Source organism: Oreochromis aureus, linkage group 22 (genome assembly GCF_013358895.1).
Source record: "Oreochromis aureus strain Israel breed Guangdong linkage group 22, ZZ_aureus, whole genome shotgun sequence".
In the NCBI taxonomy this organism is placed as follows: domain Eukaryota; kingdom Metazoa; phylum Chordata; class Actinopteri; order Cichliformes; family Cichlidae; genus Oreochromis; species Oreochromis aureus.
This window is the reverse complement of record NC_052962.1, coordinates 2,319,306-2,336,285: the sequence shown is the minus strand read 5'-3', so window position 1 is coordinate 2,336,285 and position 16,980 is coordinate 2,319,306. Positions and strand designations below refer to the sequence as shown.

The following is a 16,980-nucleotide window of genomic DNA, read 5'->3' as shown; positions in this document are numbered from 1 at the left end:
CACCACTGAAGTCGTTTTACCTCTTTTCAACCAGCGGCATTCTTTCTTCAGCAGCCATTATCCTCTCCTCTACAAATAACTTCTGCTTAGCTTTCCGAGCTTTCCGAGCTTCCCTCGGGTCCTCTTAATTGTTGTGACGCGTGTTCGAAACGCAGAGAGGTGCGCTCGATTTGCCACACGGAGCAGCGCGAGAGTAAAGCACGAGGGAGGTGCTAATAATCGGCTCAGTCATTTTTAATGATCGTTGAAAGCCCAGATCGTAATCTAGATTAAAATTCGATTAATTGAGCAGCCCTAGTTTGGAGGAAGTAATTATTGAAGCTAACTCAGAAAGATCAATTGGAGAAAAAGAGTCTAAATGAATATCAATGGTACTGAAAGTAGCTGTAGATAATGTTACATCTGTGGAATGATTATTGGTAATTTTTTCTCTAATGATTAAAATTTTATTCATGAAGAAGTTCATGAAGTCATTACTAGTTAACGTTAAAGGGATTGTTGGCTCAACAGAGCTCTGACTGTTTGTCAGCCTGGCTACAGTGCTGAAGAGAAACCTGGGGTTGTTCTTATTTTCTTCAATCAGTGATGAATAGTAAGATGTTCTGGCTTTGCGGAGGGCTTTCTTATAAAGCAGCAAACTATTTCTCCAGGCTAAATGATGATCCTCTAAATTTGTGACACGCCATTTCCTCTCCAGCTTACGAGTCATCTGCTTTAGGCTACGTGTTTGAGAATTATACCACGGAGTCAGGTACTTCTGATTTGAGGCCTTAGTTTTCACAGGAGCTACAGTATCCAGAGTCGTACGTAGTGAGGAGGTAAAATTATTAACAAGATAATCGACCTCTGTTGGAGTAGCGTTCAGGTAGTTGCTCTGCTCTGTGTTGGTACAGGGCATTGAAGATGATAACAGTGGGTGGATTATATTCTTAAACTTAGTTACAGCACTTTCAGAAAGACATCTACTGTGATAAAGTCTACTCTCCACTGCTGTGTAATCAATTATTGTAAATGTAAATGTTATCAGGAAATGATCAGACAGCAGAGGGTTTTCAAATCACACTCATACAACTGAATGAGAGATTCAACTTCTCATCCACTGGTAAAACCCCCCAACTCACAGGCAGCATGCCGAGTGGATACAAGGATACTCACCAAATGTGATGCTTGCAGCTAGTTTTAAACCAGAACTCCGAATTTAACTTACTGTCATCCAAGTTGTAAGTCATTCAGCATTACTTAATATGGTGATTTAACCAGGTAAAAGGAGAGCCACTTTTGTGAAAAGTGACTTGTCCCATTTTTCATGTGCCACCAACTGCAGAAGCTGCCTCCAGCCAATTCAGCTCAGCAATAGTGAAGCAATTGGGGCAGATGGTCATTTCATTTCACTCTGTGGCTGACACACTTCGTACTTACAGCCTTATAATGCAGTATAAACGGGGGCAAAACTGTTTTCAATTCAACTTCAGAGTGTTCCAGAAATCTTTGTGGATAACAGCTTGCCTTCCTCCTTTTGGAGCTACTTCAACCATATATTCCAACATCAGACACTTTAGCAAATGTGCTCCATTCTAACCTACATGGATCACCATTAACATGGGAGACTTAGCTTTCATGCTCCCTTCTTTGCTCCCACAGAGAGTAGGTTCCTGGTTTGAATCTGACAATGTACGGGAATGAAGTGCTAGTAACTGTTTTACTAGTCTAGCCCACTTTAAATCACACAGAGATATGTCCCATTAAATAAAAGGTTTGACTCCTCCTCCCCTCGACTGCTGAACCACAAGGCAGAATATTGTCCATAGCGTCATAAATTTCCCTCAGTGTCGCCTGCTCTGGCCCCCGGAAGACAGTTGACTGTGGTTGCTGGTGTCTATAGCTTCATATGTCTCAGAACAGAATCACCAAATACCAGAGTTTGATTCCCAGCAGGTGTGTCGCAGAGTGGGGGAAAACAGTTGACAGTTGACACATGAACAGGTTGGTGGTGTACCTGGGACTTTTTAAGACTAAACAAAAGGGAGAATAGTCTAAAACTACGTTGATGATTATGAAGAAATATCTGCACCTTTTGGACAGTTCACAACAAGCATGCTGTTAGGCCAACAGTTTATTTATTGTGTCAATCATTAATATCTGCACTATTTACATTACAATTATGATGCATCACGACTATTTAGGTAACAGTTAAAAGCTGTCTGCATATAATACTACGAGTTCTCTGAAGAAAAAAGTGACATATCAGAGGAAGGTTTACTCCTAGATATAACTCCGTTGCATTGCATATTCTCCCATATTAGCTTCTATTACAAACAAACAAAGACAAAGCTTGATTAAAAATTTCTAGCTTTTAAAGACATGTTTAATGAAACCTTTAAAAATGTAGTTTTGAACAGAGTGATTTAGTAACTATTGCACATAGAACATAACCTAAGCACCACCTCTGAGGTAAACAGACCTTAGCAGTGCAGCAGAGGTAGGGGGCGGGTTGGGTCATGCTAAAATAGAAACTAAATGTGAATGTCGGAGAATGTGAGCTACTTATATTTCTTGGTGGTATTTATAGTGATGCTGTTCTGTGTTGTACTTGGCCTTTTTTCCATAATATGCATCTATGGTAAAGGTAATCAGATACTCAAGTGCATTTTGTTAGCAACACCTAGCTGTTATTCTCTTAAAGTTTATGGAAGCCATTAAAAATGTACTTAAGTATTTATGTAAACTTTATTTTTCATGACAGTACTGTTTATCTCACCTAGTGAGGTCACTTGTTTCCTCCTTGTTCCCTGCACCATCGCTGTGTAACCTCTTTGCCAGTTACCGCAAACACATGATTGCACTTCTTGCTGCCAAGAAGGCACAACCAGTAATTCAGTTTAGATGACTTTATCCAATAAGGTTCAGATAGCTTTTATTTACTAATAAATGAAATCATCATTTGAAATCTGCTTTTTGCAATTACTGGAGTTATCTTTGTATTAAACTTAGTTTGATAATCTGAAACAAGCGTGACCACTGTGGAAAACCTAAGAAATCAGGAAGGGGCAAATACTTTTTTTAATGCACCAAATTGCAAAAGGTAAACAGAAAGCACTGTTTTCATTCAATATAATTACACAGCAACACTTTAAAATAGCCCATCCATTATTTTTTTTAATAAAGCTTCTAGCATACATTATTTAACAGGCAAGTTTTCCAAATCCCTAACACAGCTCAGGATGAAACACCTCCTGCTCATTCCTAGAGATAATGATGCATGTAGACCATTTTCATCCATATTTGCTTTTTAAAAAGTGCTTTTATCAAAAATTGTATTTATTTGCAAGTCACTAGAATATTTTATTTACTCTGCATTGTCTAACAGGGTACCTAGGAGGTAAACATGCACTCTGTAGTTTGCTGTTACACCTGAGACTCATTAACATATAATAAAATTACATCATTTGAAAAAGGTGGTGGCCGCCGATGTTACCCCCAGCCTCCTAGTAGATACACCGGTGGCATCAATTTTAAAATCCTGTCCCTTGTTCTCAAGTTACGGTCACAAGTAAAATGACCTCAACCTCAATGTCGCTGCGATTCAAACTATACTAGCTACACCGATTGTTTAAACTCCTACGTCACCATCTTCTCGAGTTATTGCATTCATATGCATGTCTATGCCGCCTGCCCACCTGGCAGGGTGACAATATCTCATCAGCCTTTTACAGCTGAGGGGTAAAACTAGTCATCTTGAAAAAAACAAAAAATAATGAAAAACACCCCCATTTCTTTGTGTAGATGAGCCATGTGTTAGATCTGACAGAACCTTTATATTTTAATTAAAAATAAGAACAAACGAACCGAAAAACTGGGAAACATGGACGCACAGTAGTTAAGCACTGCTGCATCACACTGATATCTGGGTTCAAATCTTCTTTGTGGTGTTGACATGTTCTACGTGTGCCTGTGTGGTTTTCTCATCCACAGACATGCATAGTAGGTCAAGACAGACAGCTGGGACATGGTCCAACATCCCTGAAGTGATTATAGGTCAGTGTGCTGGTTATGCAGACTCAGGCTTCAGAGGATATGTAACAGATCGGATCCCCAGTTATCTCCATTGAACATAATACTTTTTGGGGGGAGTTATAAAGCATGCACGTATATACATATTCACTCGTGCACACGCACATATGTATATATTTAGAGAGAGAGGAATTTGAACACCACGCACATTCAAATTTGAATACTGAAAACAAATATTTTAAAGCCATGCAGCATGTGCATATTAAATATTAGCATTAACATAAAAAGGTGGCAACATTAGCCAAAGCACATCAAACCAGGCATATGTATCAGATATATAAAAACCCCACACCTATGTAAATGCACAAAAAACCTGTTCTAACATGTCTCTGATGTTTATTTCACCTCCTCTGATCAATGATCCTATTCTACTCAAATATCCAACTGGTATCATAGTATATTGCACTTAGTAAGCCATGCATCATCAGCAGTCCAAAGAATAGAAAGGGATTAGTTCGGCAGCAGTCTGTTACAGGCATCTGGCTGCCACATTCGCAGGTCCACCAGAATCTGGTTCAGCTTCTTCATCCACAGATTTCTCTCCTCCTTGGTGTCAGCACTCAGCCAATTTCTGCACAGGAAAACGAGCAGAGTATGTTCGCTGTCATCAACCCACTCTTCAGGAGTAAGTACCTGCCCATATGGTGGAAACTTACCTAGTGACACACATGGTGTTCTGGCACTGGCTGACAAGAGTTTCTCTGTCATCGTCTCTCCGTGGTCTGACGGTGATGAGCTCAAACGTGTTGGGTCGGGCACAAAACTCTCTGCTGGCTGGTTCCACTGCCTTACTTGTACAGTTGGACAGATTGATGCGCCCAATGGGATTCTAAGAGATGTAGAACAACTATCAGGTTTGGCTCGTCTATAATTCTACACCTTTTTTCCGTATGTCTGATTTGGCCTCCTTTATCCATCTTCACACCCCACCAAAACACGTTCCTTGTGCACGAATGCACCATACTACATACTCTTGCACAGTTAGCCAGCTGTGACCTCCTGTATCCTACGCCCTGTTCAGGCAGAGGTCTTTAAACATATTTTATTCTTAAGGCTTTAAACTTTGGCACATTCTATTTAATGAATTTTAGTTTTTACTGCAGGTTTAGAGCAGTCACATTAGTCAGCAGTCACTGTTTGCAGCATGTGAATGTAGAGTAACATGGATGTCAGACAAACTTGCTTGCGTGGCTTGTAGCATTGTTACCTTTCTCTTTTCATCGTCTGGGTAAGTCCAGTAGGAGATGCAGTATCCTGACAGGACGCACCATCGTCTGTGCCAAGCTCCAAATCCACTCACATCTTCAAACATTGTCTGTGGTAAGAAAAAGCAAAATCAGATGATTAAACTTCAAGAATAGTTGGAGCAGCAGCACATTAAGGCCAGTATCATATGACCCATACTCACCAGGAAGCCCCTTTCCTCCACCTTTGAGCCCACTTCACAGTGCATCTTAAGGTAGATGTGGCCCTCCAAAGGGCACAAGAACGGCACCTATGACCCAAAGTAGTCAGACTGAATGGAAGGCTAACACTTCATACATTACTATACAAAAGTTGTGAGTCACTCCACATTTCTTTATATTTTACTAGGAAAATAAGAAATGACAATCATTTGATTTCAGTTGGTGCAGTCTACAGGTGAATATGGACATGGAAACACTGTGTGTGCGTGCATGTGTGTCCTCATTAATACTTAATTACTTACATACATACATAGGGTGACATAACTACCGAGTTTCTAAAAAGCCCTTTTACAGATGCATGAGGACGTTACTGCCATGGATGTAAGAGTGTGAATGTAGAAAGATATACATGGAATATGAACTCAGGGCTTTCATACCTTCTCCAAAGGAAACTGGGTCTTTCCAATTGAAGACAGGGTGAGCTTGTATGCTCCAATCAGAGCAAAGTTACTGGTGCGAACAGCATTGGGGCCCCCTGGACTGGCCACAACTACAACAACATACATTATGTTTAATAATGACAAGTGACACAGGGAAAAAGTAATGAACACATGAAGAAAGGGAGGTGCAAAAAGGCACGGACAGACCCCTCAGATATCTGTCAGTAATTAGAAATCCTGCCACTGGCTGCAAATTTATATCAGCTGGTTCAGCCCCAACTGATGGCCTATAAGAAGGCGCCTCATTACTGACATCTGGTGAGAATTTCATGTCAAAAGCATCTTTAGAAATATATTTAGCACAGGGGAGCGTCTAGTTGAGCACAAGCTCCTCCTTCAGGCACTCATTTTTTTATTTTGCCTTTTTTATTTTTGGAGTAATCCTGTGTGGGGATTAGTTCCCTGTTGGGGGTAGGCTTTTCAGTACTTAGAGCACCTGATGCTTAGCCTTTTAATTGGTGATGTGCACCCACTCTGGGTCTGTCTGTCTCATTTATTTATTTATTTATTTTATACATACATAGTGATATACATTATAGCTAAACATCTGTATTTTGGTTCTGTCTATCCAAAGAGTACTTTTCAGAAGTTTTGTTCAGATACAACTTTCAAACAAAAGCTGTCACATTGTGACTAAAGAAGTCACTTTGAAGAGTATTGAAATGTTTCTCCTGTTTAAAATGGAACAGCCCAAATGAACAGAATCCACTTTGTGAGAATACCAGATCACTGATTCATCCAATACGTTTATTTGACCCAATAAAGCTCCCCTCTCCTTGAAGCTTATATTGAGACCATCACTCTGTATCTTTTACACTTTGTTATGTAATAGTCCTCACAGCACACAGTTTGTATAAACCTTAGCATCACATACCTGGTGTCTGTGCCGTCTTCTGCAAGAGAAGAATAAATTCATTAACATGTGGAAAAAAGGAGCTTTTTTTCTGATTTTTTGTTTAAAGTCTTAGGGTTTTTTGTTTTTTTTTAAATACTTACAGTGATGGTAAGGAACTTCTTTGGAGTGATAGCCTAGTAAGATGAAGAAAAAGTATTATATTTGTTTTAAAGAGTAAAATGAGAACAGCCTCATACTGACATCGACTCACAGACCTGTCTCCTCTTCATACCCACACACACACACACACACACACACACACACACACACACACACACACACACACACACACAAAAACAGGAATTACTTTCGACTTGTTGGTTTTCTTCTTCTTGTCACTGCAGATTTCACGTTTCTGCACCTGAAAGGGAACAGCACTGGGACCCATCAGTAACACAGCAAAACACAAACTTATAGAATGAACAGACTGTGTCATTTAGAGAAAACAGTGTGTTAGTACTTGCAGAATGAGGACACGTACCAGACAGTATACTTCTAGACTGATGTCAAAGTCACTGTCGACGTCAGATCTGAAAGGCAAAGATTCTGCTCAGCAATCAGTAAATACATTGATTATGTTTAGTTAATAGTATTCACTAACAGAACGACGCACTGCAATGATGAGTGGACCACAGCGGTCTGACTAAAGTCCAACAGTCCGTACACTAACTGCTTCTGTCTGGCTTAGTCTGACTCACATAGTGAACTTGGTGGGGAAGGTGAGGGTGTCCCCACTCAGGCCACGGTGTGTGGTGGCTAAAGGCGTGGCCACAATGTTCTCTGCTCCCGCCCTGATCATGATGAAAAATGAATGCTTGGTAGACTCTGAAATAATGAAAACACAAACAGCATGGCACACATTAGTATGGTGGGCTCCTGTGGAATTTCACTTTCACTGTGGGGATTCTTAAAACTCACACAAATAACAGTCTAATAAAAGCACACATTTGAGATATGGTTATTGTCTAATCGAGAACATGTAAAACTATAGTGTTATGGATGGTGCACCTGGTTTATTAGCAGTGGAACAGACAAAGTCTGCCTTGAGAGGCAGGCGTAGCTCCTGCAAGGTGATGCAGCCTTTGGAGGCCATCGTGCTCGGCTGTGGGGCTGCAGGCCCCTCTTTCCTTCCTCCTGGATTTCCTTTGAGCCGGTCCAGCTCCACCTTCAGCGTCTCTCTCTTTTCGCCTGAGGCCATCAAACATAAACAAAATCATGTCTTTGGGACCAAACCATGTCCCTCACTAATCTTCTAAATACCGACTATGTGGAGCTCTAACATCGACACAGGGTAGGCCTGTGCAAAGCTTTTTTACATTATATACAGGAAACAAAGTATTAGCACTATGTCAAGTGTATTTTTATTTGTGTTCCTTTACTCAAGACTTTGTGATTGTGCTATGCGAATAACCTTGACCTGACTGAGGAAATATTAGAGATGTGCTTACTTGCCACCAGCAGCAGCCTCTCTGCCTCAGCCTCCACCTGGGAGCCTTTCCCGTGTTCTTCATCTGTGCAGCAGTTGAGTGCCTGGCTGGCTTGATAGATAACCGTCTGCTGCAGGTTGATTTCATTCGTCAGAATCTACACAAAAGGTAGATGTTTGTGTAAGATAAGACTGTCGTTTATTACCAGTTGAAATCCTATATGGTACAAGTTTATGTAAACCTTCATCTTCTGTTTGACACTGAACAGGCTGGATGCTCGGGGCTCCTCGGCTCTCTTAGAAACGTCTTCTTTTCTCACAATAACTTGCTTCACACTGGGCCTCTCGGTGTTCTTCACCCTGGTAGACCTGTATGCATCGATACTTGCATACAGCAGCAAACATTCGGTGAGACGGTGAAAACAGACAGCTTTGAAGCATCTAAGCACTGCACGGAGGAAACACTAACCTGTAGGGAAGCTTGTGGTCCTCACTTGAGACACTCGCACCATCTCCATCTGAGGAGGCCTGGAAGCTTTTGGCGACATCGTCTGGAGTGGTGCTCTTCATAATGAAAGAGTTGGCTGGAGTGGATGTCTGCACAAGTCGTGAAGAAAATGTTACCACCGAACAATTACGGATGCATTTCCATGGATGAGGACTCGTCAGTGCTTACCATCATTCTCTTTTCTGGACTGTTTACCACAGCGGCCACAGTCTCTGCCAGTGGAGTGAGGAGGGACATCGAGGAGATATTTAAAGCATCTTCCTCATCACCGCTGTGATCTTCACTCTGTTCTAGATCTCCAAACAACTCGTTGATGACGGTAGAATTGATAGACAGGTCCACGTTTTCTTCTCTTTTCTCCTGCTTCTCCTCTGGGGTCTCTTCAGTCAACTTATCTGTAGTGTGAACAGCCACTTTCAGGGGGCTGGAGGTCAACACTGGAGGGGAGTTCATCAGCTGACGACCTGCTGTTTGTTTAAACCCATGTTAGAAATCTTGAAATTGTCATCGGGATGTATGGTTTGTTGTGTAGAGCTGTACCAACATCCTAAACTCAAAATCTGAATCAAACTGAATTACTGCTGAGGGTCAAACAGAAACGCCGATGGTGACATTTGAAGGTGTGTGCAATCAGTCAAAACACACACCAGTCATTGCACTGCCACTAAAAAGAATATCACATATTATAATCTGTCCAACACCAGATAACTGATGGCTTCATTTTACCAGTAGTCAGAGTACTCTGTCTCTGTTCAGTACCGTCATGCAAAATACCTGAAGGAGCGCACTCGCCGTGTGCGTCAGATTTCTTATATGGTGCAGAGGATTCATCCGGCGGCTCAGATGAGATCACTTCTCTCTCAACAGGTTTTGCGGCCTCTTCCTGAAAAGTACATCGTTTGAAAAATCCAATCAGGTAAATGCTGGGAGACTTTATTTCCTCTGTGTGTGCCTGATGCTTCCTGTCCAACCTTAGTGTCCGCTCCTCCTTTGTCCTTCCACATTTTGCTCCTCTGCTGGAATCGACTGCAAATTTGAGCCAGCTCACTCTCACGCTCCTGAAACAAGCAAGCTTGTTACTATAATGTGCCATTCTGCTATTCAGACAAGGGGGGAAAAACATAACTGCAGCACCAGGAATGACATCAACCTACCAGTTTCTGTCTCATAGTGATGTCAGCCGTGGTTGTGTTTGTAGCCTGGGCAGCTCTGAGTCTCTCCTGTACTGACCTGGTGTTTGGACTCACAGAGGTAGTGTTGGTCTGTACTCCGACTCGAGCAGGTGAGCTCTGGTTGATGCGCTCCCGCAAAGATTTCACTCCTATTTGAGATAGTAAAAACCATTCTTTCTTACATGTGGAGGATATAATCAACTAATGGGTCTATGTCAACACTGATTTGAGCAGACAATTAAATGACAATGTAGGAAGGTGCCCCTGGTACACAAGTGAATAGAACCGGCTGATGTGCTAAGAAACTGGCCATATTAAAACATGCAGAGACCACCACTGAGTAAATATCCAGCTTTCCAGTCTGACTCACCAAAAGCTCCTGTAGTAACCTTTTCCTTCGAGACTGGAAGGTCAGATGAGCTGGGCTTGGCACAAAGCTCAGGCTTCTGGGAACTGGAGGAGACTTTTGGGCCTTTGGAAAGGGCCTGATGTTTTAGGGGACTTTGAGACACTGACATGGAGGAGGAGCTGACCTTCTGCTGACTAGATAAGAGGGCCGGTTCCTCAATCAAGGTCTTCTGATGAATAGAGGAAACTGTAGTGCCCTGGTTGGAGCACTTCTGAGGACTGGATACCAAGTCAGCTTGTTGAAGGCTTGGAGAAAACGCAGCCTGCTGAAAAATAAACAGATGGAAAGCCAGTTTATTTATACAGGAGATTATGTTGGATTTTCCTGGTGACCCAGGAAACCTTGCAGGAAAAACTAAAATTTGAATAGTGAAGTGATTATGCAGAAGATAAAAAAAATAATACCTGTTTGGAGATGCCCGTGCACTTGCTCCTCACGGTTGAACTGGTCACCACGACACTGGGTTTAGTGCTGGAAGCCGCAGCATCTCTGACTGTAAATCTGGGACTAGACGAAGTAGCGAGCGTCTCCTTTGCATTCTCTTTGGGGATTTTAGCATGGCTGAGATCATCCTCCCAGGAACCAATGGTTGCAGCCAGGTTCGCCAGTCTGCCTCTCCTCCCAAGGGAAATTTCTGAGGAGACAGAGGGACTGGCAGCTGGTTGGGCATCAAATGGTCTCTTTATCATGGATACAGGAATACAGTCTGAAGGTATATCACAAGCATCTGAAAAGGGAGAAACAATTTCATTTTTACACATTTTTACACATTTTCAGGCATTCACACGTAAAAGCACAGACGTTATCTGGAATTTCAGGATTAGAGCTCATCTGAGGAGGAAGATGGAACATCTGTTTTTCTGAATCCTTCTTGGTGTCACAAACTAACCTCACTCAAACTTTTTTGGGGGGTTACAAAAAAGAATCATGTATAAGAGAGCCAACAGTGTGTGTTATATTGTTCTACATTACATATATGTAAGAGAGATTTCTTTAAAATAGACAGCATCAGAAAACATTTCAACCTCCAGTTGTCTGCTTGTAGAACTGGGAATGACCAGACAACACGATACCTGACCTATGATACGATATTATTGCCATTATCACATTTTTTAAAACACACAGTGTCACACAGTCACTAAAACCTGCCTAAAATGCTGCCATAGGACCGACTCACTGTACCATCAGTCTGACATTCAGCACGATCAAGTTGGCAGTTACATGCAATCTGTTTCTGAAACTACAGCAACTGTGAGAAATCATCAAAAATCCCACTTCTGTGACTTTCTACATAGACAGAAATTCACATTTAACTTTGACATTTGCGCTCAGCACCTTCCTCTTCCATAAGAAAATAACCAGAACACAACCAGCTGGCAGCCAGTTGTCATTCTCTCGTTCAGATTATTGATAACAAGCCGACAAACGGTCTGCATTTTAATATTAGATAGCAAGTTCAAGTCAGACTGTGACTGTTTGCAGAAAGGTCATCCCCTGTCAGGCGACCTGTGCACTCACCTTTGGTGTGTACACATTGCCCTCAAGCTGTGGACAAGCAGTTAGTCACCACAAGCTACAATTGGTTACATCATGTGGGAAAAAACATTCAGTCAGCAGGATTCAAACATGGATTTTTTAGTTTCTTTGTTTTTGTAGGTGGGAGGAGGCTGCTGTGCTATTTTATGTCTTGTGACTGAACCGTTAGCTTGATCTGAATTAGGAACTAGCTTTGTCAACCTCAGTGTGTTCAGAGTTTGATGTTTTTTTGGTTGAGCCGATTTCATGTAGATTCCCTCGGCTGTTGTTATCTCAGGATGGTGATCTTTTGTAGCATTCTGAGAGTATTTGAATTTATTTCTGATAATCTATGCCCCCCCCCCCTCCTGAAGTCCTGTTAGTAACTTCCTGTAAATTCAAACTCATTTTATGTAAATTAAACAGCAGGAAACTGTTACCGTCAGTGTCCCAGCACTTCCTCTGCTCTGCCAGGTTCTGTAAGCGTGATTTCATGCCAGCAGCAGATGGAGCTGGATCCTCTTTGCTACTCTGAGGAGCTGGATTGGCGGCTCCTATCTGTGCTTCTGTTCTGCTTGGAGGAACAAGAGCAGTGCAGACAGCCATCCTGTTGGGTTCTGGGCATTCAGTTTTCAGCTGCACTGACTGAGACTGCAGAACAGGCTTTGCTGAAGTCTTCTCTGAGGAGGAGGAGAAAGACCGGATGCTGGCTGGACCCACCGGGGGCTTTTTGTCTGTGGGAGGATCTGAGAGAAGAGGAGCTTGTGGCATCATTGGCTCCTGGTTCTCTTCATCAGCTGCAGGTTGGACATTTTCTCCAGAGCACTTGCGCTTCGAGGGGGATGGCTTTGTGGATGTCTGGGGCACTGAAAACAATAAAGAGATTTAAGCAAACGCAAGACAGCTGCAACTCAGAGGTAAAAGTGCCAAAACACTAAAGGTGCTCATACCTTTATCAATAACAGACTCGCTGATCACAATGTTTGTGTCAGCCAGTGGCTCTCGAGGCCTTTTCACCACCTGTCTGTTCGCTGCATTGCTTCTTTCTGCGAGTTTCTTCTGGAGGTTCTCTCTGCGAGCTCGGGTTCGCTCCAACAGTTTCTAGTTTGGTAGAGTTGGGTTGTTAATAAAACATCACCTCTGTAGTGTTTAACTGCTTTAGTGAAACAGAATTAAGCTAAATTACAAACTAAAGCCAGGTGCACAAAGGGATTTATGGCAATGCTGCTGCATCTAAAGGGATGATGTCGCTCCTCCTTATACAGATACAGTTTCTGTATCAAAGATAATTTACAACTGTTTACACTTCATATAAATGGTTTAGTGCAGTAAGAGTCTGCTATAGCTTTGGGCTCTCAGTGTTCTCTTTGACCACTATTATAAATAAATACAAGCACACCATTAAGTAAAGTCTGGGAGCAGGCAGAGCAGCATCTCCCAACACACATGACTTTGGTCTATGCTGCTCATTTCATCTGCACACAAATGGAAACTGTAAAGAAATAGTGTTTCTTGTTGATGAAACACCAGACTGAGCACGTTCAACACGTGCTTTTCCAGGAATCATACAAATAAGTGAGTGCAAAACTCTAACAACTTATCACTTTCACACTGGAAGCTGGGATTTCCCTCACTGTCAGATTCTAATGCGAGTTTCTTAGTTTTACCTGTCAGAGCTGATAACTCCTGAGCACGTGAACGAATCCAAAGAAACACAAAGTAACCAAAGATAATAAGAATGTGTTTGCTTGCCCTCGTTTTTCTCACACTGTGTTTACTGTAAACACCCCCCCCAACAATCTGAGCCATGGTCTGAGTAACCCTCATCACTCAGGCTACTCATTGATTGTATATATTTCTCCTGTTTGTTATAGTTAATTCTGCTGTCTTACTATTTATATTTTAATTTAACGTGAAGCACCCATAATCTCGTTGTACATGAACAGTGCCATGGCAGCATATTCTATTCTGCTGTGCAAGTCCCAACACATACTACACCCCACATCAGCTCTGCAGGCGCTGACGAAAAGCATTGCTGAAGAATGACGCGCGCCTCCTGGACGCCTGCGGTTTAAACTCTAATGACATCAGACATCCATTCCTGAGTCATTTCGGTTAGTTAGCTGGCAACACCGACATGAGTGAGTTTAAAAAAAGAAAAGAAAGAAACTTACGCCCCACAGGTCCGACTGCTGGACACAGCATACGGATACTCAGCGAGTTTAATGACTGGGGCGTTGTTTAAGGAGCACTTAAACATAACGATCATTCAGGAGTCCAGCGAAATACTTGTTAAATAGTTCCGGCCACATACATACTGACATTAAAATGAGATACTTTTTTATTGCTCATGTAGTCTTTTTGACCAAAGAAACACGTGACATGTTTTCTTCAGCCGTGTTAAAAATGTCAACGTCTAAAGCTAATAACAAACAAGCTAATCACCCGTGCTGTCTCTAAGCACTACCATTATAACATTTGGTTTTTACGTTAGCTGCGCACACTAACCAGTCACTTTAACGCAGTTTCTTCTACTGTTAACTGATTAGTCAAGTTTTTCTGTGACTCACCTCAGTAAACGGATCCATTCTGGTCACTTTCTAACAGCTCGACTGTAACACTACTACAACTGCGTGTACAGAGAACTGCGCGACTCCAGCTTCTCTCTTTGTACCAAACAGCTTCTGTTCAAATTTGAATTTCGGCGCTGTGACTACTGCGCAGACTCCACATCTTCAACGGATCACTTAGAGCCAATCAAAATCACCGAGAGGGGTTCGTGACCGGTGTTTCTGTGTGTTTTTTTTTATGTTTGCTCATATTACTAAATAATCTGCAGTCAACATGCGAAGGTGTTAGATATAAAATAAAGAAATGGCCTGTTTTGCAGGTATCTTTATGACTCAGCGTTATTTTACATACTGTGTTCCACATTATATTTGATTCAGCCCTTTTTGACCACTTACAATATTCTGAAATTATCGTCATGTTAAATTTTTTTTTTGCAATTTTTGCTGCCCTCTTTGTCCGATCTCTTTTGGAAAATAAATCTTTTCATGTCAATGAGCTTTTTCCATTCATTATACTTGGCCTACATTCATTAATATATTTATGAATGTAAATATATTCATTCATAAATAACATAAAAGTTGCTTTGCAGAAAAACTGATTGCAGCTTCTACCTTGTGACACAATTATTGTTTCTGGCTTTAAACATTTGTCATTTACAAACGTTTAAATATCGACAATCAAACTTTTGGGAATGTTATTTGGCAAGAATTATAATCCTAAGTTTTCGCGCGAGGAAAAAACAAAAACATAATTCATGCCAAGTTCCAGTTACATTGGAAGTCGGCACTACAGAGTCATGCATTCTTGTATCATGTATCACCATGTTTTTATTGTTAACCATGGGGGGTTGCTTTACATTACAAAACTGTTGCTCTTTCTTTAGTCAGTCCACAGTCAGCTACCCAGGGCAGGATTGTGATATGTTCCATTTACGGGTCCACCCTATCCCAAGATTCATAGCGCGGCAGTGGCAGTGGATCTTTTTTTTTTTTTTTTTTTTTTAAGTTATACAAACTGTAAATGTGGAAAACAAAATGCAGCATTAGACCCTGAATCAGGCGGTGAGGTGACTGGCACTGTTGCCTTACAGAAAAAAAGCCTCTGGTTGGTCAGCTGGAACCTTTTTGTGGAGCTGTGGAGTCAGCTAGGACCGACTCCAAACTTGTGACCCAAAGCTGAATAACGAACCATAGATGGTCTGAATTTCCCCAGTCTGGTACATAATGTGCTGTCACATCCAGTGATTGTGATGTTATTGTAAGTTAGTTACTAGTGTGCCTGTTCTTTCACATCTGCCTTTCCATCAGCATTTCTTGATGCTGATGGAAGCGTTGCAGAGGGTCGTGAAAACTGCCCAGCGCATCGCCGGAGCACCACTTCCTGCCATAAAGGACATTTACAGGAAGCGGTGTCTGAAAAGGGCTGGGAAAATCATCAGAGACCCCAGTCACCCATCACATGGACTCTTCACCCTCCTGCCCTCTGGGAGGCGCTACAGGAGCCTCCGGACTAAGACCACCAGGTACCGGAACAGCTTCTTCCCCACAGCTGTCAGACTCCTGAACTCTGCCTCCTGACATCTGACCCACGTTAAACTCATGGACTGAACATACACACACCCACAACCACTAGCACTTTATCACTACTGTATAGTTCTGTGTAAATATCATTCTGTACATACGATAATTTCTAATCCTACAACTGTTTATAACTTGCATAGTTCACATTTCTGTATAACTGTATATCTCAGATTTCTGTATAGTTTTTATTTCATATTTATATCCTGTTCATAGCCTGTACATACTTATAGTTATAGAATATTCATAACATACTTCACACCATGTACATTATAACATACCATAATAGACCCATTTCTGTAATATACTTACATATCTATATTATTGCTAATATATATTGTAATATATCTATATCACGGCTAAAGCACTTTCTGGATGGATGCAAACTGCATTTCGTTGCCCTGTACCTGTGACATGTGCAATGACAATAAAGTTGAATTCTATTCTATTCTATTGATCTTCTCCTATTGGACTGAGAGCAGACAGGGCGCCACCTCGCTACCATCCTGTTGTACAAATTGTGATTATATAAAAGTCTGCTGCATACAAATAAGATGATTCGATCCAATCTAAAAAGCCAACATAATAGTTTTAGACATCCAGTTGTTTATTTGTACAGTACCTTTAATTCACCTTTTCTTCCACTTGGAACCGTGTGAGGTCAAAAGGCTTTGACTGGGTATTACTCTTCAGTCAGGTAACCAGCCTGTCACAGGGGAAACGTACAGATAATTATTCTTACTCACCTTTAAGCAACATGAAGCTTCCAGTTTGTTTGGGCTGTGTCTGCAGTGACTGATCTAAAGAACACGAAACTCTGGAAATGTAGGATTCTACAGGGAGACTCATGTGAATTATCACTATTATTTTGGACAGATATTTTAATCTTGATTGTTTAACAATGTTATGAGGTTAAACACTTTGGATTTA

At 41.5% G+C, this 16,980-nt stretch overlaps 1 protein-coding gene across 2 annotated transcripts; it reads right to left on the bottom strand.

Moving 5' to 3' along the window:
- Positions 1-3,040: 3,040 nt before the first annotated feature.
- Positions 3,041-14,626, bottom strand: anln (anillin, actin binding protein). Of its 2 annotated transcripts, none has more exons than XM_031754102.2 (23): positions 14,473-14,626; positions 12,853-13,003; positions 12,343-12,768; positions 10,792-11,114; positions 10,349-10,652; positions 9,961-10,127; positions 9,778-9,864; positions 9,581-9,689; positions 8,975-9,273; positions 8,768-8,895; positions 8,541-8,682; positions 8,321-8,456; positions 7,881-8,060; positions 7,571-7,697; positions 7,354-7,402; positions 7,180-7,233; positions 6,974-7,006; positions 6,852-6,870; positions 5,915-6,027; positions 5,480-5,566; positions 5,279-5,386; positions 4,728-4,900; positions 3,041-4,642 (listed from the first exon to the last, which is right to left on the bottom strand). In XM_031754102.2, exons 1-23 carry the CDS (start codon positions 14,488-14,490, stop codon positions 4,522-4,524), a joined length of 3,354 nt encoding a protein of 1,117 aa, XP_031609962.1. In that variant the 5' UTR covers positions 14,491-14,626; the 3' UTR covers positions 3,041-4,521. The 2 variants fall into 2 exon arrangements, with proteins under 2 accessions (XP_031609962.1, XP_031609963.1); XM_031754103.2 differs by having other exon boundaries at positions 10,349-10,649.
- Between the last annotated feature and the right edge of the window lie 2,354 nt (positions 14,627-16,980).